The sequence below is a fragment of the Festucalex cinctus genome, chromosome 7, assembly GCF_051991245.1.
Source record: "Festucalex cinctus isolate MCC-2025b chromosome 7, RoL_Fcin_1.0, whole genome shotgun sequence".
Taxonomy (NCBI): Eukaryota; Metazoa; Chordata; class Actinopteri; order Syngnathiformes; family Syngnathidae; genus Festucalex; species Festucalex cinctus.
In genome coordinates, this window is record NC_135417.1 from 8907947 (window position 1) to 8934853 (window position 26907).

The window sequence follows — 26907 nt, forward strand, 5'->3', positions numbered from 1 at the left end:
GTAGTTTTCTTTTTTTCCCCCCCTAACCTGATGTTACGAAATGGGCATTATGATTAAACAAGACAGCTGAGTCATGGACGCACACTGCTGTCTGACGCCTGAAGACGACACTGCATGATGGCGAGCGAGAGGCTGCTAGACTTTTGAATCTTGCAGGACATTATCTAATTCACAAATATTGCAAAGGCTAAATTCTAGGGCCCAACTGATGTGGATTTTTTTTTTTTTTTAGGCCGATGTGATGTAAATAATTGTCAAAATTAAATCTTATCTTGATAACCGATTATTTAAACAAAAAAAAAGTGAAAATAGATATTTTTGGGGGGGTCCTTTAATATTTACAACAAGGATATGAATTAAAGGCAGAACAATTTGACTGTTTTACAATACTCCTTTAGTATTTGTTTAACTTTATGACAAATCGGCCCTTTTTTTCTGGTGGGGTGAGTTTTGTAATGTGTTCAACTCAACTTCCTGATGTGTTCATGTATTTTGGAAAAATCTGCAAAAATCTGGATTTTTTTAAAGCATTAAAACAGTCATATCAAATCCTCTCTTCCCTTTTTATTGAATGGAAATTCCATTAATCTTATTTCCTACAAAAATCTGAAAAAAATTATGTATATCAATGAGGACAAAACACAGCGTGTTTTACTTTCTAAACACATACAGTACGACATTATTAACTAGAATCACAAATAGTTCAAACTGGTGGTCTGGTCATGAGTTATATCGAGAGAAGAAAGTATAATACAAATTGGAGATGAGAAGTCACACCAACATGCTAGTGCCTTGAAAGTTATCGTCGTCTGTTGTCTGGACTTGGTGATTGCACTCAAACTGTTTTCAAACTGATTTGATCGAATGTGACAACGCTCATCGGCAGGCAGGAAACAGATTTGTCTCTGTGACGCAAAAACAGTGGCTAACTTCCCATCCATCTACAGTGGCACATTCCAGGAAGCCTTACTGCCTTTCCGAAAGTGACACCCCTTGTTTTGGACTGCACGTTAACCTTTCTCACCTAGCTCAAGCCTCGTCAAATTTACATGTGTGTGCCAAAGTCACCTCTGACTCCGTCACAGAGATGGACGAAAATCATGGAAATTTTGAAGTAATCTTTTCAATCACCGTTATAATAGTACAGGATATTTTTCAGGTAAAATTTTGCTGTTATAAAAGTAAAGATTTGTGTCCCACGATTGACTAAGAAATAAATACAGTGACCAATCAACATTGGTTTGTGTGATCATATTAAGTGATGTCATAAATAAAATGTATGGCCATTTTTTACTGGAATAATCATTTCTCGCTTAACACAAACCCAATTTTAATAGCTGCTGCTGTTCATCATTTCTCTCAACGCCTGGTGTGATGAGTCCAAATGGATCAAAGCCTCAAATGATGGCGGTGCGGGGTGCTCAGCGGCGTCCTTACGTGCTCCTCCGCACTGAAATGAGCACTCAGTCGAATGTGAACACAGCAGCGGCGGCGGCGAGTGTAGGCAGCGTGTTGTTGAACCAGAGGTGAAGTGTCAACTGGAAGCTCTCAAGCTGCTGGCTGGAGAAGTGCATTAACACCCGCCCGCCAGCCCGGTAGAGCGACTGAAGGGGGGAGAATAATACAGGCGCCTGTGGCTTGTAACGTGCTCCTGTTAGGCCTTAACAGCTTTAGCCTAAAAGTTACTTGGAAGGAGATTCGGAGCCTGTCTTGGAGGAGACTCTATTTAAATTGCCTAATTTCTTTGACATGGTTTTTGAGGACGTTCCTATACTTTAACTCACCAAATTTGCCATATGTTCATTGTGGACACAAATGGACTTGATAGCGCCTTCTGGAATGTTTGAAAATTCATCCCCTGATAACATTAGTTGCACAAAACTTAGTGGGCTTCTCCATCATCAGTATACCCACAAAAATGTCTCAAGAACTCATGCCCAAAAAGACACAGAAAGTCTTTCATTTTGGTTTGACGTGTCCATTTTTAGGTCTGTTTGACCATTTCCACCTGTTCTTCACAGACAAACTTATTGCGATTGTATGTGATTGCAACTTAATTGGATCCATATGTTGTCGATGACTGAATGGTATCTCACTGGGCATCCACCGTGAAACTTTTTTTCATGAAACGGTATGTACTAGGGGTGTGAATTGCCTCGTACCTGACGATTCGATTCGTATCACGATTCACAGGTCACGATTCGATTCGATACCGATTAATCCCGATACGAATGGTCACGATTCGATACCGATTAATCCCGATACGAATTTATAAGTCGATTGTTGCGATTTTTTTTCATTCATATTTAGAAAATACTAATCAGTAAGCTTGTAGAGTGTAAGATTTATATGAAAATGTATTATTTATTTATCTGAAATTTCAGTCTTATAGAGGTTGTAATCTGTTTCATGTTTGAACAGCATTAAAATAAAAATATTAAGGCTTAATGTGCCGTTCATATAACATTCTTCCATGCTCAAGGTGTGAATCCTAAAAAAAAAAAAAAAAAAAAAAAAAAAAAAAAAAAAAAAAATCGATTCTGCCGATTATTGAATCGATTCGAGAATCGCGCGATGTAGTATCGCGATATATCGCCGAATCGATTTTTTTTTTACACCCCTAGTATGTACTATGAAAGTTGTTCAACAAAACAATCGGATTCCAATAAGGTAATATCAATTGAATTGTCTTTGAAATGAACACTGAATATAAGAAGAAAAGACAAGTTGTTTCTATGTTACCCGTAAAAAATGGACTAAAAAGTACCCCCGGTGCCCAGAGAGCAAGAAAAAGCTCTCCTGCCAGTGACACAATATTGTTCTGTTCTTCTTAACACACTCGTGGGAGCGCATTGGCACACAAACACACACTCCCACCAGGCTTGTTTATGAGTGTGATTATGCACCCAAAAAAAAGTAGTAGTCCGACGCACCTGAGTGCCGCCTTAGGTGCAACGCCGCAGGGCCTTGGCGTGTGTTTGCTTGCATGTTTTTTTTTCCTTCTGTCCGCTAGAGCTCTTTTTAGCTGTGTAGTTCCTGTGTGAAAACGCTGTGGGGTGTGTGTGCTGGATGTGTGTGTATCTTTTCTTAGAGCTCCCGAGAGATGAAACGCCTGCTGTGCTTATGTATGTGTGTGTGTGCATGTTGCTAGTTGTGTGTTTAGGCTTCCCAAGAGGTCCCAGACCACTGCGTTGTCACCCATTATGCTCTCAACGGTGAGATCATGCATCAAAACAGGTGTTTAAATATTCATTAATTTTTTACTTTACCCTTTGGCTCTGTCACCCATTAAGCACATACATTTTATGTCCTTTCTATGTATGAAGTGGTGTGTGTACGTAGCAATTTTTAACATCTTGACAGAGGTTTAAAATTTCAGACATGAGGAGGAAAAGTTGGTCACGCGTTCTTACTGTTGAGTGTGTGCCGTACTCGAGGTGACCACCGCAACACAACACAGTGGTGGGCGACTCCTGATCGCATATCGTTGAGGAAAAAGCACTCACGCAGGGTAAAATTTTTTAGAATCATCCAATAATTAGGCCTCTGGGCTTTGATCACGAGAGATACAAAATTCTCATATTAGGCCTGACTATCGGTATGTTTGTACTAGTGATAGACCAATATGTTTTTTTTTTGTTTTTTTTCAAGGCCGGACGATAATCGGTCTATCCCTAGGGCCCGACTGATTTTGACTTCTTTTTTTTTTTTTTTTTTTTGATTCTGATATTTGGAAGAATAAAATTCTCATAACATGTTAATTGGAGCACTCTGTCCTCTTTCTTTAACTTAACAGAGAGAAAAATCAGCAAAACTCAGCCATTTTTTGTTGTTGTTGATTTTATGTTGTACTGTGTTTGCAACAAAACAACAACAACAAAAATCTGCAAGGATCTGCAATCAAATTATCAGAGTGCTAATATCAGCCAACTAAGTTAAATCAGTCACACCCTTTGTGTACTCCACATTGTCAGCCTCAACTGCTTTCCGAGTAGATTGCGGAGGAAAATCACTTTAAATCACCTTAATACATGACCTACACCACAGGATCATCGCCAGGATAATCTTTCAGCGACATCCGAGAATCAAGCTTTCACTGACTTTGATCACAAAGGAGGGAAAAGAACTAAATTTGGCCCAATTGTCAGTATATGTGTGCACCCAGCTTGAGTTTTCTGCTTTCAAAGTTGAACTTGGCACACTTTTAAACAAGCGTCTCAATTAATGGCTACTTGAACCGTCCGTCGTTCCGAGTCGGACACAAGGGCTGTATGTTCGGGGAAGAGGCGATCCTTTTTCGGCTTCTTTTTCTCTGCCCTTTAATTCCCGTTGGCTGGAAGTGTCACTGTCCAGCGAGCGACCACATCTTACATCATGCCCTCCTAAATCTTCCGTCCTTCTCCTCCCTTCTGTCCATCGTTACTGTGTTCTCTCTTTTGCTCATCATCTTCCTTTCAACAATAACGCCACTGTGCGTTTGTGTGTGTGCGCAAACGGCTATTTTTGGCCCTTGCAAGGCCACAAAGACCTCTCTTCTTTCTGGGCCGCTCTATCTTCTGCGGCTATATGGTGAGCAGTAAAAGCCTATAGACGACTTCTAGGAATGGCTGAGCAGCATCCTTGTTTTTACTGCATGATGTTTTTATTTAAAAATAAAAAGACATCCCATACTGTATATCATTCCAAGACAACTAGTTTTCCAGAATTTCCCAGGACCCTATAGAAACTAGCATTGCGCTAAGTCGAGTGAAGAAAAACGGGATTTTGATTTCTTTTTTTCTGTAATTGTACAGCAAAAAATGTGCTTTAAAGTTTGACAGTCCTGAGTTCAAACAGACTAAATAAAGTAAAACCTGCTAGTTTCCTTGAATACTGAGTTGGTAAACTTAGAAATTTGATGAACTATTAGAAAAGATAACCCTCTAAAGTCCTAAGAAAGGTCTGGGGATGAACAGATTTATTTATTTATTTATTTATTTATTTTATTTGATTTTTTTCTCCGGGTACTCCGATCTCCTCCCACATTCCAAAGACATGCACGACAGGTTAATTGGGCGCTCCGAATTGTCCCTAGGTGTGCTTGTGAGTGTGGATGTTTGTTCGTCTCTGTGTGCCCTGCGATTTGCTGGCAACCAGTTCAGGGTGTATCCCGCTTACTGTCCAAAGCCAGCTGAGATAGGCTCCAGTACCCCCCGCGACCCTTGTGAGGAATAAGTGGTCAAGAAAATGGATGGATGATTTTATGTTTTTTGCTTTTATGCCAAGTTTTCAGATTTTTTTTTCAATCATCCATTTGATCAGAATGGCTAGAATTTCTGAAGCATTAAAAAAAAAAAAAAAAAAAAAAAAAAACTTGGACGTGAGTATTTACACATACAATTTTTGGGAAAATAAGTTACAGAAACCATTTCCATTAGTCTAATAGCACAATTGCATCAGTCGTTGTGGCATCAAAATTACTCAGAAAATTGCAATTCACCCCAAAATAAGCGTAAATTTAGCTCGTTTTAATGCACTTAGTGGGAAGAGTCCGGCCACATTGGGATTCATATGGATGGGCTCTGATTACCTCAACATGGCAAGTGCAGTCTGCCTTCTCTTGTTGCGTCTGTCAGATCTTTTCCTTGTGTCGTCATCGCTTCCCTCTCATGTTTCCTCCCTTGGCCGAGCTGGAAGCTTGGGGCACTTTTTCTGCTCGTCCGAGAATGTATTGACTTGTTTGAATGAAAATGAATGCTATAGGCTACTAGTGTCTGCCTGGCGCCTTTGAATGCTTTTTACCGACTCTCTGAACCCACAGTGACCTTACGCTTCTTCATCTGCCGTAGTTAACCAGCCGTTGTGCAACACTGCCGTTATTTTGTCACAGAGCTGTCAGTTGATTTGCCCGTTGAGATTCTCACGTCCTTTCTCGCTCGGACTGTCTGCCGGCCTCTCTCTTCCCTTTTTCCCGACAGCATTTTGGCCCACATAGACTTGGTACTGCACTTGTGAATCTGCAGGTTTCTTTCTTTGAATTACCTGCCAGGAGGCTTTATGTATATAGCACCATTCTGTCACAAGGCTGTTCAAAGTGCTTATAAAACACAGTAGGCAAGTAGCAACAAGTGAATTTTTTTTTTTTACCTGCAATCAAATGGCTTATTAAAACTACTAGGACTCTAAAAGGTATTGTGTTTTCGCTTCACTGTTGGAACTGACAAAGAGTTCAAAAGGCACTTACTGCCTTCGCCAAGGATGTTGCGATTTAGCTAGTTATCAAGTGCAACTTCATCTTCAGCCATGCAAGAACAAACTTTATAATCTACACTGGAAACTTCTGAAAACCAAGGAAAAATGTGCTACTATTGTCGCACAGAATCTTCAAGATTTTTAGGTGTTCCTGTTTCTCCGCCATGCTACGCCCACACACAATCTCAAAAAACAAACATTTGCGTAGTTTAGCATCATCCATTTGGCCAGTATGCATGTTTTAAGTTAAGCAGCAATCCAACTAAATCCTTGTTTTTGAACGACATCCGGAAAGGGCTAAATTTATTATGAAATGGCTTTTTCAAACCAAAATGGTAGACTTCCTGTGTCTTTTGAAGAATGGATTCCTGGGTTGTTGTTTTTTTTTGGGGGGGGTGTTACTCATGATAGACATTCCTACTTAATTTCATGTTCCTACACGAAACTGGCAATTCACTGATGGTGTAGTGGTTCACTCGCCTGACTTTGGTAGCGACATAGGTTCATTTCCCATTCAGTATATATTCCCTATAGACTGTTTCTGGTGACCAGTCTAGGGTGATGTCTGCCTCTTACTCAGTCATCTGGGATCAGCTCCAGCTCACCTGCGACCCGGAATAGGATAAGCTGTATAGAAACTTAATGGAGGAATGGAAGTGGAACTGGCTTCAGGGCTGAATTTTTAGAAGATTCTAGGGAACTTTTGGCCAAGCTCTGACCTTGTAGAGTTGAGTTATTGTAGAGTTTTGTGTTTTATGGAGAGTTAAGTTTCCCTGCTATGCGCCGCCATGATCCACCCACACATCCTAAAAACTACAATTTTTGTTTCAAGTTTGGTAGCATTCCGATCAGATCTGTGGAAGTATTTAGTTTTTAGAGGACACCTGGAAGTGGCTGAAACGATTATATAATGGGTATTTCAAACCAAAATGGCAGAATTGCTATGTGTTTTCAGACATGGCTTTTTGACACTTTTTATTTGTTTACTCATAGTAGACAGTCCTACCAACTTTTATGTTTTTGAGTGAAACGAGCTTCAGGGGCTGAATTTTTAGAATAAATCTGGGGGCATCACTGAGTCAATTTATTCACCACTGAACAGACCCTCATTCAAATCAGTAAGACTCCAGCATTAACACATGTGGGACAAGCAAAAAGTGAGAGGATGAGGTTGGTCTGCAATGCGACCTAATCTTCACAAACTTTGTCGATAAAGCTAAGTCTGAAAGTTGCAATCAGTTTTGTTTTTTATTTTTGGCAGTTGTACAACAGTCAAGAAGGTCACTTAAACATTGCCCATACAGATGGGAAAGGTTTTATGATGGTGACGGATCGTATTGGGAAAAAACGTCAACAACAGCAAGCAAGCGGACCCAAATGAGCGCATGTAATGTGAGACATTGAGCGTTTAGTGATATCTTTGACTTTGGAATGGACCGCACAGCGGTCACCATGGAGGAGGATCGTGTTTGAACTTGTTTTTTTGTGCCCCACTTGTTGCTATATAACCTTGAGCACACTTTTCCTCACAATTTATCAGTTTGTTTTATGATACAAATCTATGTCTGTCTATGGGTGTAGAGCAGAGGAAGCTGATGCGGGAGATGACCTAACCCCCACTATTTTCTCTTTGACCTCTACTCTCCCTCTTTCAGGCTCCTTTCCTCCCGCATGAGTCCCGTGGGGAGATACCAGATAGCCATTACGGCATACACACACAATCTGCATCAATAATTTAGAAGCTTGTGTGGAGCCCTGACGAAAGGGGTGCGTCTAATCTCTGCCCTGGGACACTAGAGAGAGTGCAACAGCATCACGAGGGGCAGGTGGTAGAAAGTGATGCAAAAAGGGGGTGAGTAGCAGTGAGGGGTTGGGGGGTGACCAGTGAAAGGGAAGAAGAGATGGGGCGAGCGGTACAACAGTCGGAGAATAGAGAGCAGAAAAGTAGCGGGACAGGCCACGGGGGGAGGAATATTAGGCAAAAACGAGTGGGAAGACAGCGGGACAATGGCCGGAGTGGGAGAGGAACGAGGGGGAGGATGGAGGGAAGAAAGGAGGTGAGCGTGAGGGGGATTAAGGGAGCGATGAGATCATTGCTCGTCTGCTAGTCTGTTGTCATCCAGGTCAGATTGCTTCACCCCCTCACGACCCACCCGAGTCCTCCTCCTCTCCCCTGGAGAATGTGAGTGTGAGTCCCTCTTCCACACTTTTGGGTTTGGCGGAACAAGAAAAGGAAATAGTAGAAGATAAGGAGATAGTTTGGAATTTAAATGTTACCCGAGAATCTGGCCTCCAGTTGTCGCTCCTGTCTTCTGTCGCATACCTTTTTTGGAGGATGCAACTTTCATACACACACCCTATAACAAAATGTCTACTTGTTTGCGATCAAATGTTGCAGTCGTAAAACCTTTATTAACTGGACAGCAGAAACCTCTGAGTCAGCATGTATGAGCGTTGCTCGTTTATCCCTCTCAGCCTGATTGGAAATTGGACCGGCGAGCTCTTGACTTGAGTGTCTGGCAACATCAGGTGAGAGACAGTATTGCCGTCTTAGCTTTTAGACAGTCTGATTGTCGGAAGAGAAGGAGAATGTACAGTAGCAGCAGGAATATAATGCCTGTCACTAGTGTATTGTGGTTTACAATGGGACCCTCAAAATGGAAGAAACATGAGCCACTTAAACCTTTTCACAACTGACAACGGCATGGTAGCTAGTGGTTAACTAGTGCCAGTACTGTATATACTGTATTTTCACTCATTGCTCCTTGTAAAAACAGCACGCAATTTTGCAACTCAAATGTATGACACCAGATGATTGAATTCACAAATGCTGTTCAATCCCAACTCTATCTCCGAGTGCTGTCAAGTCAACAGGAATGGAAAAAAATAAATAAATAAATAAATAAAATAGACGAAACTAACTACTGCTGATCATCTCCGACTTGTGAATCTCGAGACTTTGTTTTCTTGACGTCCTTCTCTTGTGACTGTCAAGAGTTATGTATTGTAACTGAAGATTTTGGTTTCAACGGCCACGTTTATCAGCATTAATGTGTTTGAAATTTGACGTAAGTCTGAGCATGCCAAAGTCTAATACAAATCTACACTAACGCAGTATTACATGAATCATTAAAGCAACTTTTTAGATGAAAAGGTGTCTTATATCAGAAACAAACAAATGGAAAATACAGAGTACAGCCATAAGTGAGCTTTCCTTGTTGTGCTGTGTGACCACATATTCTTATACAAACAGGCTCATTGCACCCAATTTGTAGCCTCCAATCGTCATATGTCAAGAGCGTCGTTAAACCAAGGCCCCGCTGTATTTGTTTTCCATCGCTCGTGTGTTACCGCATCACGACCTACAAGCTCGGCTGTTGACCACATCGTTTTCCTCCCACAAGCCGCGCATTCTCCAGCGCTATTAAAATCCCGTCTGGAATTTTTGAGATGGAAAACGTGTAGGCATCGTGCACATTGCTCGAGTGTTATTCGGATGGTCCGAATCGTGCCATAGAATCCTGAGTAGGTGGTAACAGCGAGTGAGTCACGGTCCGCGCTTCACAATCACACACCCCCTGTGCAGCCTGTTGTCAATAACATAAGCAAAGAGAGCTTGAAAGTGCACGCTTCTGTTAGCATTACATAAGAGCCCAAAAAGAAAAATGAGTGTGCAGATTCATAACAGTCTGGCAGATGTGCCACCAACATGATTGTGTTATGCAAGCCACCAAATGGTTCTGGGCAGGTTAGCGCTGTGCAGATTATCGGAGTGATCTATCTCGCCTCAGGCTGTCATCCAGTAAATCCATTGACATCCATAATCTGATGATTTGGACCTGTTTGTCTCACAGTTTCCACCCTCATTTCCTGTGTCGCTCAAACTCGTATGTGGTAAGGCAAACAGCTGTGCCATACGTGCTGCCTTTCCACACCCACAGTCTCACTTTGTGCGTCTTGTTTCTACTGAGCAGCAGGTGCATCGAGATGAGAGATGAGTGGTTTGTTTTTCCTCTGGTTGTAGGAAAGAGTGAGTGTGCTGGCAGGAAAGAGGTGGAGGAGGCCAAGTGTCCCGCAATGGCCACTAACACAACTTTGAGCACAGTAGTTTCACTGTGTTTCCTGTGAGGAGCCACTGTGGTGAGGCGGTGGCTTCACAAGGAATGCGGTTTGTACAAAGACCGAAGTCGGTCATCCTAAGACGAGGACTGCAGGTGAAGCGACCGTGCTGCTGACAACGTTTTGTTTTTGTTTTCTTATCTTCTGCTTTAGCTTTTAATGTTGCATTTTTGGTTCAGGTGGAAGAGTGTTTGTCTCCCAACTTGAAGGTTATGGGTTCAATCCTGAGTCGTGATCATGTCGAAGCATCCTTGAGCAAGATACTGAACGAACCACCAATTACTCCTGATGAAGATCATGTTAAAGCGCTTTGAGAACTTTGAATATAGAAAAGGTCGATACAAAGTGGAAGTCATTTACAATATATATATATATATATATATATATATATATATATATATATATATATATATATATATATATATATATATATATATATTCATTCAAGTACAGTGATGGTAGTTTAAATTACAAGCCCTCCTAATTGGAGTTGGATCAACATTTTGGTGGAAAATGTGCCCTTGTTCTCTCATGGGTAAAAAGTTAAAAAGTTGTTTAATAAACAGATTCAACCTGCGGGCTTTGACTGTCACATATGTGGTTATCATATTTTGAATAGCACAACATCTGATTAAGACATAGTGAAAGTCACACTAGAAAATGTGGTCCAACGCAGACATCTGCCAAGATGGAGCAATTGTGGTCTGCGTATCAACAAAAGATATTTGGCCAGGAACAGTTTAGATTTGAACTGATTATTTTGTTCAAAATGTTACATGTATAAAAATCACAGTGTTAAGAAAAATGAAATGATGTTAACCCGGCAAGCCTCAAGGAAATGTTATGAATTTGAAACCACAATTCACACCAATAGCCAAGGTACCAAGAAAGCAAAATCTTGTTGTGGCCCGCGGGTGAACACACCACAATGTTAATTAGTGGTGTCACAGTTGACTCGATGTTGAGAATATACTTGACTGTACCAACAGAGGTGTGTAGGGGATGAGTAGCCAAACAAATAGGTCAAACAAAATTCATCCTCTAATCTTTGTGTTTATACATCTCCACACCAAAATGAATAACATTTATTTTTTCTTTGCTATAATCAGCAACGTGAAGTTATTGCTGATTTTGTGTGTGGCATAGTTGTGGTAGATTGTGAATAATGGGCCCCTTTGTATTCTGCCGCATGAATTTTAGTTTCATAGAAATTTGGGCTGTCGTTTTCATGCAATTCCTTTTGACTAAACTAACATGAAAATCAAACCAGCCAACTGGGGTAAAAACAAAGCAAAAATGCAAACTGTGTTTTTTGTCAACTAGTCAGTGGACTGCTATGTGTTTGATTAGATCAAACTCTGCTCAACTTAACGGAACAAAACCATTCTTGTGCAAACGTGGTTGGGATCACCCAAACTCGAAGCCAGAGAGAAATGTCTCGAGCGCAAGCAGACAGTGCAGGGAAGCAGAGGGAAAGGTTAGTGAGCAGCAGATAGTCATGATGGATGTGAAATATGAATGAGGCCACTCCACTGCAAGCTTGACTAAGCTGCACTCTTATGTGTGATCTATACTTGGCTGGCTAGACACTCATAATCCTCTTTCCTCTTGTTGTCTCCACTCACCTGAAACAGCTACAAACTGCTGACTCTTATTCAGGTCCAACTTCAAACAATTCTGGACTCCTCGACCCCAATGTGTCCCTAACTTATTCAAAATCTGCACGTTTTATTTTGTTACTCACAGGCCGTCTACTTTTACCCATGACAGGTTTTGCCTTTCCTGACTGGGCCTACAAGCCGGAGTCGAGCCCGGGATCCAGGCAAATCCAGCTGTGGCACTTCATCCTGGAGCTGCTGAGGAAAGAAGAGTACCATGATGTCATCGCTTGGCAGGGCGACTACGGCGAGTTTGTCATCAAGGACCCGGACGAGGTGGCCCGGCTCTGGGGGGCCAGGAAGTGTAAACCCCAAATGAACTACGACAAACTGAGCAGGGCACTGAGGTAAAATGGCAAATATTTGTTGTTTGTAAATATGACACATTTAAACGACTAACCTTCAAACAATATTCCAGTGATTGTAAATTATTTTGTAATAAGGAAACTTCCCAAGATGTGTAAGTATATGGACTCTGGAGTAGGGCCTGGCCTGGCTGTTGTAGGGGGAGTAGCCAATATTGTCAAGCCGTAAGAGAATTCACGACAGTCTTCAATGGCTTTTCTATCTCACTTGACTGGATAAAGTTGACTGGAAGCATTTCATTGGGACCCCACACAGGCGCAGCCTTTTACACTTTGGCATTCTTTCAGCCAGACATTCCATTAGTCATGTCTGTTTAAATCCAAATAGCAATGACCCAACCCTGGCCTCGTGCCCTCACACACTATTGACCTGTACCAGTTCAACGTCCCCTGTGCCAAGTAAAACACTCAACTGTTTGCCCAGTCACACCTCAATGCCTTTTGCTTGTATTTTTAATTTCCAACAGTAGACCCTAAGCCAAGACTGTTGGTGTGTTACACCAGTATTTGGCCAAGTCTTGTAGCTTCAAAATCATCTATTGAATTCGAAGTTTCCATCACATTTTTTTTTAATTTGTTGTCCACCAATAGTCTGGTCGATAACATATCAAATCATCATTGATCATCTATTGGTGCTTATTGATTGACAAGACAACGAGGTACTATTTCTAAGAAGTAAACATAAGACCGTTGTTCTCCTCCATTGTTTTAATCCTGAAGAAACGATCCACAGTTTCTTTTATCATCCCATCATTCCTTTTGAGGTTCATTAGTGTTGATTGATTACTCGGGTGATAGTAAATGTCTTTAAATAGTACGCCTTTTTTAATGACTGTGTGTATGTATTCAACTCTCTGGTTTGTTTTCCATTGACACCATTCCTGGGAATTATAACATCTCAGCTACCTCAAGTCAACTTATCCATATCCAAACTTAGGCTAAAGCCCTTTAAAGAAAGCTACATGTGTTTGAACAGGAATAGAGGTTCAAGTATTTAGCTTGTTTTAAATAGAAGTCTTTTTTTTTTTTTCTTTTTTAATCGCACACTCATTTACCTTTGAGATTAAGATCCGTGCAAAGTCAAGTGTCTGCATTTAGAATTCCTCCATTAGACAGACTAAGAATGTGAGCTGGGACACTTGCGGTCATGCCGATTATTTATAGCGTGTCCATCCTCTCTAGCTGTGACAGATTTGAAGCTTAAGCAGGAGTAAGTGCTTAAATATAGCGAGTCTTAGCATCCGTCTCTTAGCGTCCTCTTCCATTCTTATTTGGTCCAGTGTGGATGAATGGCGCAAAGTCACCTTTAAGCGACAAGGGCGGGCGACCACACGCCACGTGGCCACCTGACATGACACCGGATCTGTCCTCAGAAATGCACATCAATAGATGTGGCCAAAGGATTAGCGGCACTAAAGATTAATGAAAGGCGTCGCGCACACGTGTACTTGTTAACATGGCGCCACGCTGTCGGAGGCCAGGCCAGCTTGTGTCCTTCATATGGAGGAAATCTGGAGTTTGCTAATCACATGTGGCAATTAGCATCCCCACACTTCAAAGTGTTTTGAAGTGTTCCTTTTCATCAACCCCATTATTAGAGGCACCTTTGTATTCCATGTCTGCCTGATGAACACATGGCCAAGTTTCTTTTCACCCACTTTTGATTTTAATTGGGATTGATTGATTGCTGTGTGGTTGGCATGTTTGCCTCACAGTTGTGAGGTTTGGGCTTAGTCGTAACGTTGGTCCTCCAGGGTCGAGTTTGCATCTTCTCCCCTGAGCTTAAGTGTTTATTTGACTCTTGTCTTCCTCACACATTCTACTGTTTATTGAAGTTGGGTGTGAACGTGGGTGAACGAGCGATTGACTGGAAACCAGTCCAGGGTGTTCTTCCAATCTCCACTTGTAGGCCAAAGTCAGCTGGGTTTGTCTCCAGGTCACTTAATGAGGACAAGTACTATAGAAAGTGGATGGCTTATTGTTGCGTCGTGACTTTCCATCGAGAGGACACAGGCCCAGTCCGTACGTCATCTTGATCTCCCGCTCACACGGCCGCTGTGACATTTCCACTCCCGTTGAGAGGATTACAATCACACTGTGTGATTGTTGCAAGGTTAGACTGTCATTTCATAGTCTTGAATTTCAATTAAGGACGGCCATAATCATACTGTGTGATTAGAAATGATGTCAGTTGTGTAGAACAGATTGTAGGAGTTTGCTGTAACTAGTGGTGTTCAGGTCTGCTGGCGCTGGCCTAACAGAATTTTTATTTTTTTTTTTACACAACTTGTCTATCACCCACTCTATGCTATTAAAATAACTTTGCTAAAAACCCAAACTACCTCATAAGATTTCAAAGATAATTTTAGGAACAAATCTAAACATGTTATTTGGATTTTGCACATATCAAATTGCTGCTATATATACAATACAGAATACACCATCAACCAGGAGCAGGTTTGTCTGTGTCCTTAGAAAGCTTATGTGGTGATTTTATTTTTTTATAACTGTTATTTTGTACTGGAAATGATTTGTTGTTTACTTTTTTTATGTAAGGCAATTGGGTGGAGTGAAAAAATACTAAAGCTGAAATATAATACTCAAGATTTGTCCAGCAATGTTTGAGTTTCTGTTGAAAACATCGGTATTTAAAAAGGTATCTTTTAGGAACCTGTATCAGAATTAGTATTGATATCAGCCCTGAATAGGGGGTCCTTGATTTACAGTGATGTAACCCAAGTCTGTACACAAATTGGAATGTTCCCTAGTCTATCAGCAATGCTAATGCAGTAGTAAAGTCAAAACTACAGTATTTGTATAAAAAAAAAAACCACACTTATATGCATAACTTGCTTAAAATGCCACAACACAATAATGTGAACATATCTTGTAAACCACCCATCCAGCATTCTGCCACTTGTGCAAAATTACAACTCACAATATCATTTGGATATAACAAAATTAAGAACAACAGCTTTTAATCATCCAGAACGACTGTATTTATTTATATGCACTTCGATTTCAGGGTTTAGCTAATTTTCAGATAGTCCGTTTTTAAAATGACCAATTTATTGAATAAATATGATTTATTGCCCAGCCCTATAGTGCGGAGGACGACTTAATGAGCACCCAGCCCCCTCTCTCAAAGGCACGTCAGCCCTCCCATCTAACGGTCAGCAATCGCGCATTGGGTTCCCTACACGGTGGTCAGAGGTCAGAGGGGGCTGCCGCACACAGCTGGAAAAGATTAACAAGCCAACACGTGTGCACATTCACATACACAAGTGTGCCATTGTACCAGGACTTACATGCATGTTTGGTGTGAGCTTCATTTCCAAATGGAATTGAGCAGCGGTGGTCCGTCACTACTGGCAAATGGATGCCTCATAGAAAGATATACTGTATATATGATATATGATATATGATATGATCTATGTAATTCAAAACAACTTTTTTGGGGGGGATTGTTATATTTCCTGGTACCAAAAAAGGTTTGAAACAGCCCCCCTCCAAAAAAAAAAAAACAAAAACAAAAAACCTTGTATCAGGTTCCACAGGAATATATGCACTGTCTATATGAAATATTTTCTTCCTTCACGAATAATAAGAAAATTGCTTCCTCTTGGAAAAATGTCCCATTAGTCAAAACCTGTATGTAAACTAAACACAATCCCTAATAAATGCAAATGTTCAAAACAATATCAATAAAAGCTACTATCCTCTTCTCTAAAAGAAACAAACAAACAAACGCAACCTAATCTTTTACGTTGGCATTAGTCACTCTGCTTTTGTGATTGAGTTCCTCCTACTTGCAGCCATGTTGTTAGTGTAAGTAATGGATGTCAATGGAGACACATTTTAAACGTCAGAAACTGCCAAAAAAAAAGAAAAAAAAAAAAAAAAAGTGAACCCTTCAGGCACGAGGATGGTTTGTTTTTTCCCCCCCCAAATAGTGTTTGACTTTTGTCTAGGCACATTTTTCTCCAAAACTGTTATTTGAATTGTAGCACTTGCGTACGCCGCAACGGATGCACGCGTCCACGTCACCCCAGTGACCACATCCACACAACAGGCTGCAGGAAACGCACTCGGTGTTACTCATCCAGCCAGCTTGCAGGTCAAAAGGCCCCCGTGGCAGGAAAGTTCACGCCTGCGCTGTATTGCCTTGTGTTCGACATGCGCGCGTGAGCTTCCCATTGTGTGTTTGTGTATGCAATGTATGTGTGTGTTGCATTGTCCTGACTGAATGAGACTTTTATTTTTTATGCTGCACACGCCAGAGTACATATTAGCCTTTGCAGGCCATGTGATCACCATAATCGGACCCTCACTAAGACAGCCCACGCCACGTCCTCCTACTACCTACACACAGACACAGAACATGTGACACCTTGACACCCCGCACAAAGCCCACATCACCACACATTTCAGTTCTTTAGCGAGTTGGTAAACACTCATCATTGATGACTCACAGGCGAAAAGCTCACGTGTTTGTCTTGCACACACACCTGAGTTGTGTGTGTGTGCGCGTGGTGACGAAAGGAGCAGAAAATAAACGGGCCTCATAGGGAGTATTGTAATCCCGACTTCCTGTCACAGTCAGCGCCTATTTACAGCGCAACAATGGGCAAAGGCACAGCCTGTGCACGCACTCGCCACTGGGTCGCTTCCACAATGCTTTTTTGTGTGTTTGTTTGTGGGGCGACACTATGGTGAGCTCATGCGTGTGTCGTGTGTTGGGAGAAAAGTGTTGTTCTAAAAGAGAACCTTCTGGAGTACAATAGGTGGGGCAGGTTTAGGCTACATCTGCATGTATTCAAAAAAACAAAAATAAAAAATACAGAGCAATCACCCCTAACCACAAGTCGAACCAGTTTTAAATAGGTCTAGGTATCACAAGAGTTCAGTTCAATTCGATTTGATTTGAATCACATCACTTCAATCTGATATTGATTAATTATGGAACATCAAGTCTTGTTAAATATCAAGGACATGATAACAACTCCACAAACATTAAATTCCAAATAAAATTTTGTGGAGGAAGTGACTGGTTAAAAAACATTCTGAATTGTCTTTAGGTACAGTAAGTCATGCCTTTCATAAATATAAGAAAACACTTTTAAATTCATGCAGTATATGTCAAGAAAACAGTAAAATACAAAACAACTGGCCTTTAAAATTGTATTTTCTTACCAATTTATGGGAAAAACATTCATTTTATGAATCGATTTTAGGCTGAAAGGAAAGTCGATTCAATACCGGTGTTCGTTTTTTTTTTTTTTTTTTTTTTTCCAAACCCAGCCCTAATTTTAGCAAATGAACGCTTGCAAGTCAATGAGTCATTACGGAGTCATTTTTACTGACAGTTTTGTTACGTGTAAAAATTAATTTAATGAACAATTAATTTTCAGGAAAGTTGGAGCCTATTCCAGGTGACTTTGGGTCAGATGCTGGGTACAGAATCTTTAGTAAACCACACGTGCATGTTTTTGGAATGTGGTTGGAAGCCACAGTACCTAAAAAAAAAAAATTAAAATGCAAACAAAATGTTTTTAAACTATCATGTAGGAGACAATCCCACTCAAAAAAACAAAAAAAATTGAGTTGTCTAACCTGGCCAAAGTTGTACAGTCAGTCTGTTCATATGGACCTTTAACAGTTTTACTGGTTGTTTGTGTATACCAGGGGCGGGCAAACTCGGTCCTCGAGGTCTGGAGTCCTGCCGGTTTTGGAGGTTTCCCTCTTCCAACACAAGCTGATTTCAATCAACAGGATCGTTCTCAGGCTTATGCAGAGCTTGCTGATTCGGTGATCACATATCAGCTGTGTTGGAGAAGGGAAACAACTAAAACCTGCAGGACTCCGGCCCTCCAGGACCGAGTTTACCCAGTCCTAGTCTATACACATGCACTGCGATTGTTCCCGTATCGATGCAAATGTTTTGGACCTCAGCCTCTGCGTGTAATCACAGCCTTTAATCCACGAAGCGGAATCGCTCGCAACTTGATGGAACACTTCTCCGCTGTTTTCCCCGAAGGCTCGACTCGCATTGATTGTTCAATCTGCACGTTTGGTTAAACGCAGATCGTGATCAAGACTCATTTCTTGGATGATTTCTTTCAGTCAGGGGAGGGGAGTGGGAGGCTGCCGTCGGGGCACCTGTGGATCCATCACGATGATTTCGGGCGCGTGAGTGAGTGGCGGGCGGCTAAACGCAGGCACTCCAAGAATCTCTTTCTTCTCTTTTGAAGCGAGTTCAAATGCTCTTCAAAGAGCGTCTGCCCGCATGATGGCGGGCGCAGGAGGAGGGGGAGGGAGGGGAGGAGGGCACAGGAAGAGAGTGTTGGACCATGTGCTCTCCACGCAGCCTCAGGCGCCACAGCTTGAATTAAGTTGTCGTCTCGCTCAGACTCAACCAAGGTTGCCTTTTGGATTGTGTTCCTCTGCTAAATCGTAGCTCATCATTCGCACCCACACTATATTGTCACTTTTTTTTTCCCGTTACCATACGCTGCTGTCATGCACCAACATCATTGAACATGTTCAATCACTAATTTTACGCAGTAAAGAAAATGCTAGTTTCGTACGCTATCATCGATTTAAGCTGGTAGGATACATCACTGGCCACATCAAAATCTACACTCACGCTGACCCTCCTGACCACACAAATATCCTTTCCATAAAAAGTTAAAAACTTACAGTCGTTAAAGTCAGTTTCAATTAAGAAACACCAGAAACCTGACACTAAAACTAGCATTTGGAAGAAGCTATTAGAAAATAGCCTTTTCCCCTCGTGCCATCAATTCCCTAAACAACAGTGGCTAAAAATTCCATCTGTCCCTTGTAAACGAAACCCTGAACTTGCATCAAGTCGTCCAATATGCAGGTTATGTATATATACAAAAGCCTAATATGAAGAAGTTGCCCTGCTCCAGACGCACAACCGTCATTCAGTGTAATGACCGACAATGGGCTTCAATTAGCTCACCTGCGTAGCCTGCAGGCACTGTGGTCGCTCGCACGCTGGACTTAACTGCTGCCAGCTGAGGGACACATGTTGATCTGGAAAAGCACACTCGACACATGTTGCGCTGCAAAGTGTACAGATGTGTGGAGCGAGGCGCCGCATGGAGGTCCTAAGTGGTACTTTTGGTCGTCTTTGCTTCCTCTTTGACTCGGCTCGAGAGGTTATGTAAAAGCGGATGTGTATCCCAGGAAGAAAGCAAGAGTGCTGTTACATAAAGAGATGTAGCTGGACAAAGGTTAATAAAAATGCAGCCTTGTACTGTTGGCAGTAGCTACGGGAGAGGAAAAAAAACTCATGGAGTGAGAGCGGGAGTGGGAGGGGGGACAACAGAGAATGGAGGTTATATAAACAAATAAAGATGGGCCAAATTATTAGTGGCTTTGCTTCGATATTACATAAAGAGATGATTCCATGTCTTAACATGAAAAGCGGGATGTTTGCTGCTGGTGTGAGACATCGCACAATCTCACCTTGCAACATGGAAAACGCACGCACACGTTAAACATTCTCCAGCTCAGTCCATCCACTGCTTCTCATCTACCTGTTGTCTTTTCATCCTGTCGTCAAAGCTCCCTCTCTCTTTTGTGGCTCGCTCTGTCACGCAACACTCCGTAATATGCGTCTTTAGCAGAGCAAATACAGTCGGCACGGTTATTAAAGCGTGCGTTTGATTGTGTGGTGTGCAACTGTGAGTAACGCCAGTCACTTGAAAGACAAAGGTTGCCTTTCAACGATAACTTCAGCAATAGGAGGGCAGAGATGTATCACAGTGCAGCGAAAGGAAATGTAAACAAGTCACAGCTACATGCTCGACAAAAAACATGGTTTCATTTAATGTATTTTTTTTTTATTTTGAATATAGAAATGGAAAACGTGCTTTATGTACATTCCAGAAAAGTTTAATACTTTGCACGTCCTTCTCGCCATTTAAAACAGTTGTATCTCGAATCATCTTTCCCCATCGAAAATGATGGCAATCCAGTCCATCCTCCCAATATAAAATAATTTTTAAAAATTAATTAAGACAAATACTATTTATTATAAAACTTAGAGTAATGAAAATTGAATAGAATCTGAAGAATTAATCATATTTCTTTTGTTTCAGTTCAGTGGGCATTGTGCTGCTCCTTCTGTTGTGTGCGCCTTGGCCACCCGGGGGCAGTACAATTTAAGACATACAGTACAGATATACATGGAGAAATAGAAAATTGAAGAAAATTGGCTCACTCTAAATTGCTGGCTAAAACAAAACAAGAAAAAAACAGCATGAAGTCAGCATCAATTTTTTTTCTTGTGGAGGTTTGGTTTTCATTTGAAGTCTTCAGAGAATTAAACAAACAAACAAACTCCACACCAGAGCAATGATCCAAACTCAGAACCAAAGGACTGTGGCTGAATTGCTAAACACCAGCACACTGGGCTGCCTCTTTTTAAAAGAAATATGAAAGAAAACAATATCGTTTAACCACCCATGTAGAACATATCGTGATTGTACGATTGTGTCATATGTTCGCCTAATCTTGCCGTTGGTCATCAGATACTACTACAACAAGCGAATCCTCCACAAGACCAAAGGCAAGCGCTTCACCTACAAATTCAACTTCAACAAGCTGGTGCTGGTCAACTACCCGTTCATTGACATGAGCTCCACCGGTAAGCCTAGAGAGCCCAGCGCTGCGTCTGCATGCTTGTTTATGTGCCTCCTAATCCCACAATATGATGGTGTGATTATGTAGGATTAGACGCCAAAGCTTTGTTGTTTCTCAGTATCCTCGTCTCTGTGGTCCCCAGGAAACGGCGTCCCTCAGAGCGCCCCGCCCGTCCCGTCTGGCGCTGGGACCCACTTCCGGTTCCCTCCGTCCACCCCCTCCGATGTGCTTTCCCCGAACGAGGACCTGCGCAGCCCCGGAGGCCTGTACGGCTCTGTGGCCCGCCGGGTGGCCCGCGGCTCCGTGAGCGACTGCAGCGACGGCACCTCCGTCAATTCGGAGATCGAGGACGGCGGTACCGCTGGCGGTGAAGACAGGGTGGAGAGGAGCGTGGGTGGCGGAGGAGGGCCTGGCGGTGGCGGAGGCTACCGTGGCATCATCCACCCCCGCTTGTCTCACGAGTCTCTCTTCCGTCTCTACGGAGGAGCCGGCAACCCGGGCGCTCACCCGGGCTCACGAGGCCCCGCTGGGCACCGCATCCACCCGGAGCCTTTGTCCCCCTTCCCTGTTTCCCCCCTGCCTGGGCCGGGAGGAGCTGGCCTCCTGGCCCCGCCCCTGTCCCCGGCTCTCAGCATGACTCCCGCATCCCACCTCCCTTACACGCCCTCGCCCACTCTCTCGCCAATGCTGGGCTCCCACTTCTCCTTCAACCCAGAGGACATGAAGCGCTACCTGCAGGCCCACACCCAGTCGGTGTACAACTACGGGCTCAGCCCCCGGGCTTTCCTGCAGTACCCCAACATCATCATCCCGCAGCCTCACCGACCCGCCGCCGATAAGGCGGGCCCCGGTGGCGACCGAGGAGCGGCCGAGCGAGCCGAGAGAGAACGGGGAGGCGAGCGGCACCATCACGCGCCACTCTCCCACTCAGCCCACCACCACCATCACCACCACCCGCACTCGGCCCACCCCCACCCGCATTCCCACCCGATGCACCACACGCTGCACCTGAGCGAGGAGCCGCCACACATGTCCCCCTTCAAGTTCAAGCTGCAGCCGCCGCCGCTGGGCCGCAAGCAGAGCAAAGCCCGGCAGAGCTCGCTGTCCTCCGGCTCGGGTTCTGGATCCATGTCGTCCACGTCCGGCCTGGGCTCCTCGCTGTCCTTCGGAAGCGACCTGAGCTCGGCCAGTGGCTCGGGTCTCATCTCGGCCTCGTCCTCAACGCAGTCCCTCAACAGTGCAGGCCTTCCCAAAATCAAGGTAAGAGGCCGCCAATTTGTTTGTTTATTGTTTAATTAATGTTTTGACACCGTAAAAATGGGGGACAGGGAATGAGTCCTGCTGTAAACATTCCTCCTTCCAAATCTTAATATAAATATATATAATATAAAGTATAATGTATGTGTGATGTGTTTACAAATCTTGCATGTTTAGCTTCCGGTTTGTGAACCGTCATTTGATTCAGGTGGAGCCCATCTCCGACATCGAGTCGGAGGAGGAGGTGGAGGTGACTGACATCAGTGATGAAGACCCCGACGAGCGAGATGAAGACTTTGAGCTTTTTGCGCATCGCCTCTCCGGAGCCGCAAACCACCACCACCGCCACCACCTCATCTCCAACGGCTCGGCCGCCCACCCGCCCCTCCCCGACGAGGACCTGGACGAGGACGTGTTCAAAGCCCCCGCCCCTCCTCCGCCCGGCCTCATGCCCTTCTTGGCCCCGCAGCACGGCCACTCCAACTCGCAGCGCGGGCCTCCCGCCCTCAAGACGGAACCCGGCGAGGCGGCGGACGCCAGCCCGCCGCCGCATCCGCCCCCCCAGACCAAGTGCATCCCCCTCAAGCTGCGATTCAAGAGGCGCTGGAGCGAAGACCAGCGCATGGAGGCCTCGCACGAGGAGTCCGACGACAAGAAAGTCCGGCCTCAGGAGCGGAGGGACGCTCAGCGCAACGGCCGAATGGAGACGGATGAGGACGGGCCCGGCGAAGGGGATGGCCCACCTCTGTCGGCTTACCAGAGCACCGTCGGCCCACCCTTGCCCGCGCATCGGCGGGCCAGCGCCGAGCTGCATCGTGCCGCGGCGCAGCTGTCCCTGGAGAACAAAGACTGCTGATTGGATCAGACGCCGCCGGACGTGAGTAAATGGTTCCTCTGTAAGTCCCAAAGGTTCTCCGCCCGGCCCACTTCAACCGTCACCTCAAACACCGCCTTACTCTTGACATCCCCCCCCGAGACCGACAACTTCGCCATCAGGATTCTTCTGGGACGCATAATTTTGGGAAGAGTGACTTGGTTTCCGCCAGGGTGGGAACACTGCCTGTAAAGTCTCGTTTCCATCTAGCGGTTTTGGTTTGGTTCGGTTCAGCACGCCACGATACGGTCAACAAACCCTGATAGGCGGGATGGTGATAACTAGGGGTGGGACTGTCTCACGATTCCAGTCTGATTTTTGGGTCTGCGCTTCGAATCAGAATCGATTCTGATTCAAAATGATTTGATTGACAATGATTTCTGCTTCATTTTATTGATGAGCAAGTCTAATTTTCTAATGCTAATTAGCGCGCTACTCGCGGCACATTTATCCCTCAAAAGAACGGCTATTCATACAAAACGCTTCAAGAATGTTTACAGAGAAGCATCTCAACGTCACGCCTCGTGATAACGACATGAATTACAAACTATAAAAACCCTTTTTACTTTTGTTATGCCAACAGTTGACTGCTGTAAAGTTGATTGTTAGTTTTTTGGAATAGTGAACTAGTGCTTAGCACATCTGCCTCACAGTAGAGAGGTTCTGGGTTCGAATCCTCTCAAATCATGCTTCTCGGTTCACCGACGACTCAAGAGTGTGAATGCAGTCTTGGTGAACGTCACCTCTCACCCAAAATCAGTCGAGGGCGTGCTGTAGAAAATGGCCGACAAGGTGCTAAAGCAAGAAAAACTCGTACCGTACCGAGACCAATTGAACGATACCGCTGGTTGGAAACGGGTCATCGGTGGACTGCAACCCGAGAGACTCGGGGATGGTTACCTCTCCCAAGGCCAGTCAAGCTCCAAAGTGCAGCTCCTGCCTCTCGTCACATTTTCCTCAGGGGTTTGTTTTCCCTTCGCCACCCCCCAAGACCCCCCCCCCCCCCCCCCCCCCAAAAAACGGCGCTGGCGACCACATTGTAAATAGGCGACGATGACAAGTGCCTGCATTTACTAGCCTCTCTCACACATACACCACACCACTTGGCGGGAGGGGCAAAAGGGGCTCTTTCGGGACTGGAGGGTGTCGGGTGCTGACGTGTGACTCTTCGACCCGGCGCCTCCACTCAGGGAAGCCGCTTGCCGTTTGGAAAGAAAAAAAAAAACGAACATGCATCCTCTCAGCGCTTGTTTGTATCCTGCCCGCCTGACCTTCTGTTTTCTGCCGACACTTTGCTCTCTCAGAAAAAAAAACCTTTACACCCCCCAACCTAACGTTGACGACCAAGAACTTTTGCTCGACACACTTCACCAGCCTGAGCTCTTCTAACAATCAACACACGAACGCGCGAGTGATCAACTCAACCAGCAACAACACACACACACTTTGACATGCTCTCACAGTTTTTCACACTTTCGCTTATGTTTTACCCAAAATTGTAAAAATGTCACATTCAGATCATCCCTTCACAGCCACATGGAATCAAACTTGAAAGAGTGAGTGTTTGTATGAATGAGAGGGACCGAGAGTGTGTGGGACAGAGTGAGTGATATGTTTATGTGTCAGAGAGAAAATGTGAGAGAAAGTATGTGGAAAAGAGCAAGAGAATCAGTTGCATTAGGGTTACAATTTTAAAATCATTCAAACAGAATTTGCTTCTGCCTCCCACTGCTCGTTGAATCAGTGGAGGCTGGTGTCTGTGGATCTCACTCTCCTTCATCTATCCTTCCTTCCTTTCTTTAGTTTTTCCTCTGGTCTCTTGAGATCTCCCTAATCTGTTGGAATTTAGACGTTTCTGGCCTTGGTGTAAGATTCAGGGTTTTTTTTTTAGTCATGTGGGGTGGCAGGTGGTGCTTAGTTGGTGCCGGATTTCACTTTGATTCATCTTTCTTTCCTTTGATCTTTCCTCTGGTCTCCTGACCTTCTGAGCTTCACGACTCGGGTTTAAGGTGAAGGGTAATGGGATTTTTATTAGGTGTCAGGTGAACTAATGAGTAAAATTCACATGCACGCACACAAAAAAAGAGAGTGCGCAGTGATGATGATATATTGAATCTGTAAGACTGCCGAATGAACAATTCTGAGCTCTCTACGTGCGTATGTGTGAGCGCAAACTCATTTCATGTCGGATTAGGATCGTCAGTGAAAGCCTTAATCTGGCTGTTGCTATTTACAATCGCTTTCTATTCACGCCGTCGCCTCTCCCGTCTCATCCCCGTGAGAAGTAAATCATCCGCTGTTGGATTAGGATGATTAGCCAAACAATTGATTTTAATTACAGTTAATCACACCTGAGGTGGGTCCACTTTTCAGTTGTCACCTTTCCTCTCTCGACTTCCCGTGTGTGCGTGTGAGATGCAGCTCAGGGCGAAAGCGTAACGAGTTGAGGATGTTAATGATTACTGGAAGGAAACGTCTGACGCGTGTCCTCAAATGACCTCTTTCCTCATTCTATGTGCACACTGTCGGCGCTTATTGGTGTGGCAGGATCAGACGGATCCATAAAACCTTCAGGCGGTTTTTGTCATTCAATTCCAGATCACTCTTTTGTCTGGATGAGAGCATGTCACTCACACATACATACAGCGCACGCACACACACAGGTACTTGTAACTAACCGCTGCCTTACTGCTGATTTTTCCTAACCCAAAGCATCTTTCCCTGGCTTGAAAAAAACAAAAGAAAAAAAAAAAACAGCACAAAGATTCTCAATCAAGAGGATAAAACTTTATTTTTCTGATGTTAATATCGTTCTTAAAGATCCCTCAACTTATTATTTCAAAGCTTTTTCTGTCATGTACATGTGATCCCCGCCAAGCCTCTTTTACTGTTTGGAGATTTAACTCAGTTCATTCTTACCCAGTTTATCTTGTTTTGTTTGTTTTTTTCTTCCCTCCCGTCCTGTAAAGTCATTTTTATCTTGTAGTTTTTACCTTGGGGGAGGTTGCATCATTTTTTTTGAGGGGGGGGGGGGGGGGGGATTTGTGTGTACTATTGTTTGTGTAAATGTTACGAGCTTGTTACGTAACACTCCTGACACGGAGATGAGATGAGCTGCGATAAATTAATCCCGTGACGTAACATCATCATCATCATCTCCACCTTTTTTCCCCCACCTCGTGGGTTGGTTGTTTTTTTTGTTTTTGTTTTTTGTTTTGTTTTTTAGTTTGTTTTTTTTATCCCGCCTCCCTTCCCTCCAAAAAAGTTGTAATTAAGCTGTAATCAGGGTTAATTAAAACCAGTTAAAAGCCAAAACAAAAGCACCCGTGTTTGTTTGTTTGTGTCTCTCTCGTATGCAAATGCCTCCTCGAGTGCTATTAAATTTGCCAGACTGTCAGACTGTCTGCGTTTTAATGAACTGCTTGTTTGTCAACAAGGAAATTCACACTTTCACATTTGCTAGACTTGAACGTTCAGTGAAAACTCAATTGTCTACTTGACTCTACTTTATTGAGAATATGAGAGTACCCAAACATTTGTCCAATTTATGCAATATTGTTAAAAATGCACTTGTCATTAATTCACTATCTGAGGTGTTGTTAATAACTAGATTTTTTTTTTTATTATTATTGTAAAGTTACTTATGGTACTTTACAATTTTTTTTAATTATTAAATTATTATTATTAAATTAAAGTTGAAAATATAAGTTTAAAATATATTTAAATT

At 43.4% G+C, this 26907-nt stretch overlaps 1 protein-coding gene across 1 annotated transcript in view; it reads left to right on the forward strand.

Annotated features, from left to right (window-relative positions):
• erfl3 (Ets2 repressor factor like 3) overlaps positions 1-24191 on the forward strand; it is a 46445-nt gene extending 22254 nt beyond the window's left edge. Inside the window, exons 2-5 of the mRNA XM_077527442.1 lie at positions 12121-12355; positions 20938-21053; positions 21192-22309; positions 22515-24191. Coding sequence (XP_077383568.1) covers positions 12121-12355; positions 20938-21053; positions 21192-22309; positions 22515-23162 — 2117 coding nt within the window. The 3' untranslated portion in view covers positions 23163-24191. The remainder of the gene's footprint in view (positions 1-12120; positions 12356-20937; positions 21054-21191; positions 22310-22514) is intronic.
• Positions 24192-26907: the final 2716 nt, after the last annotated feature.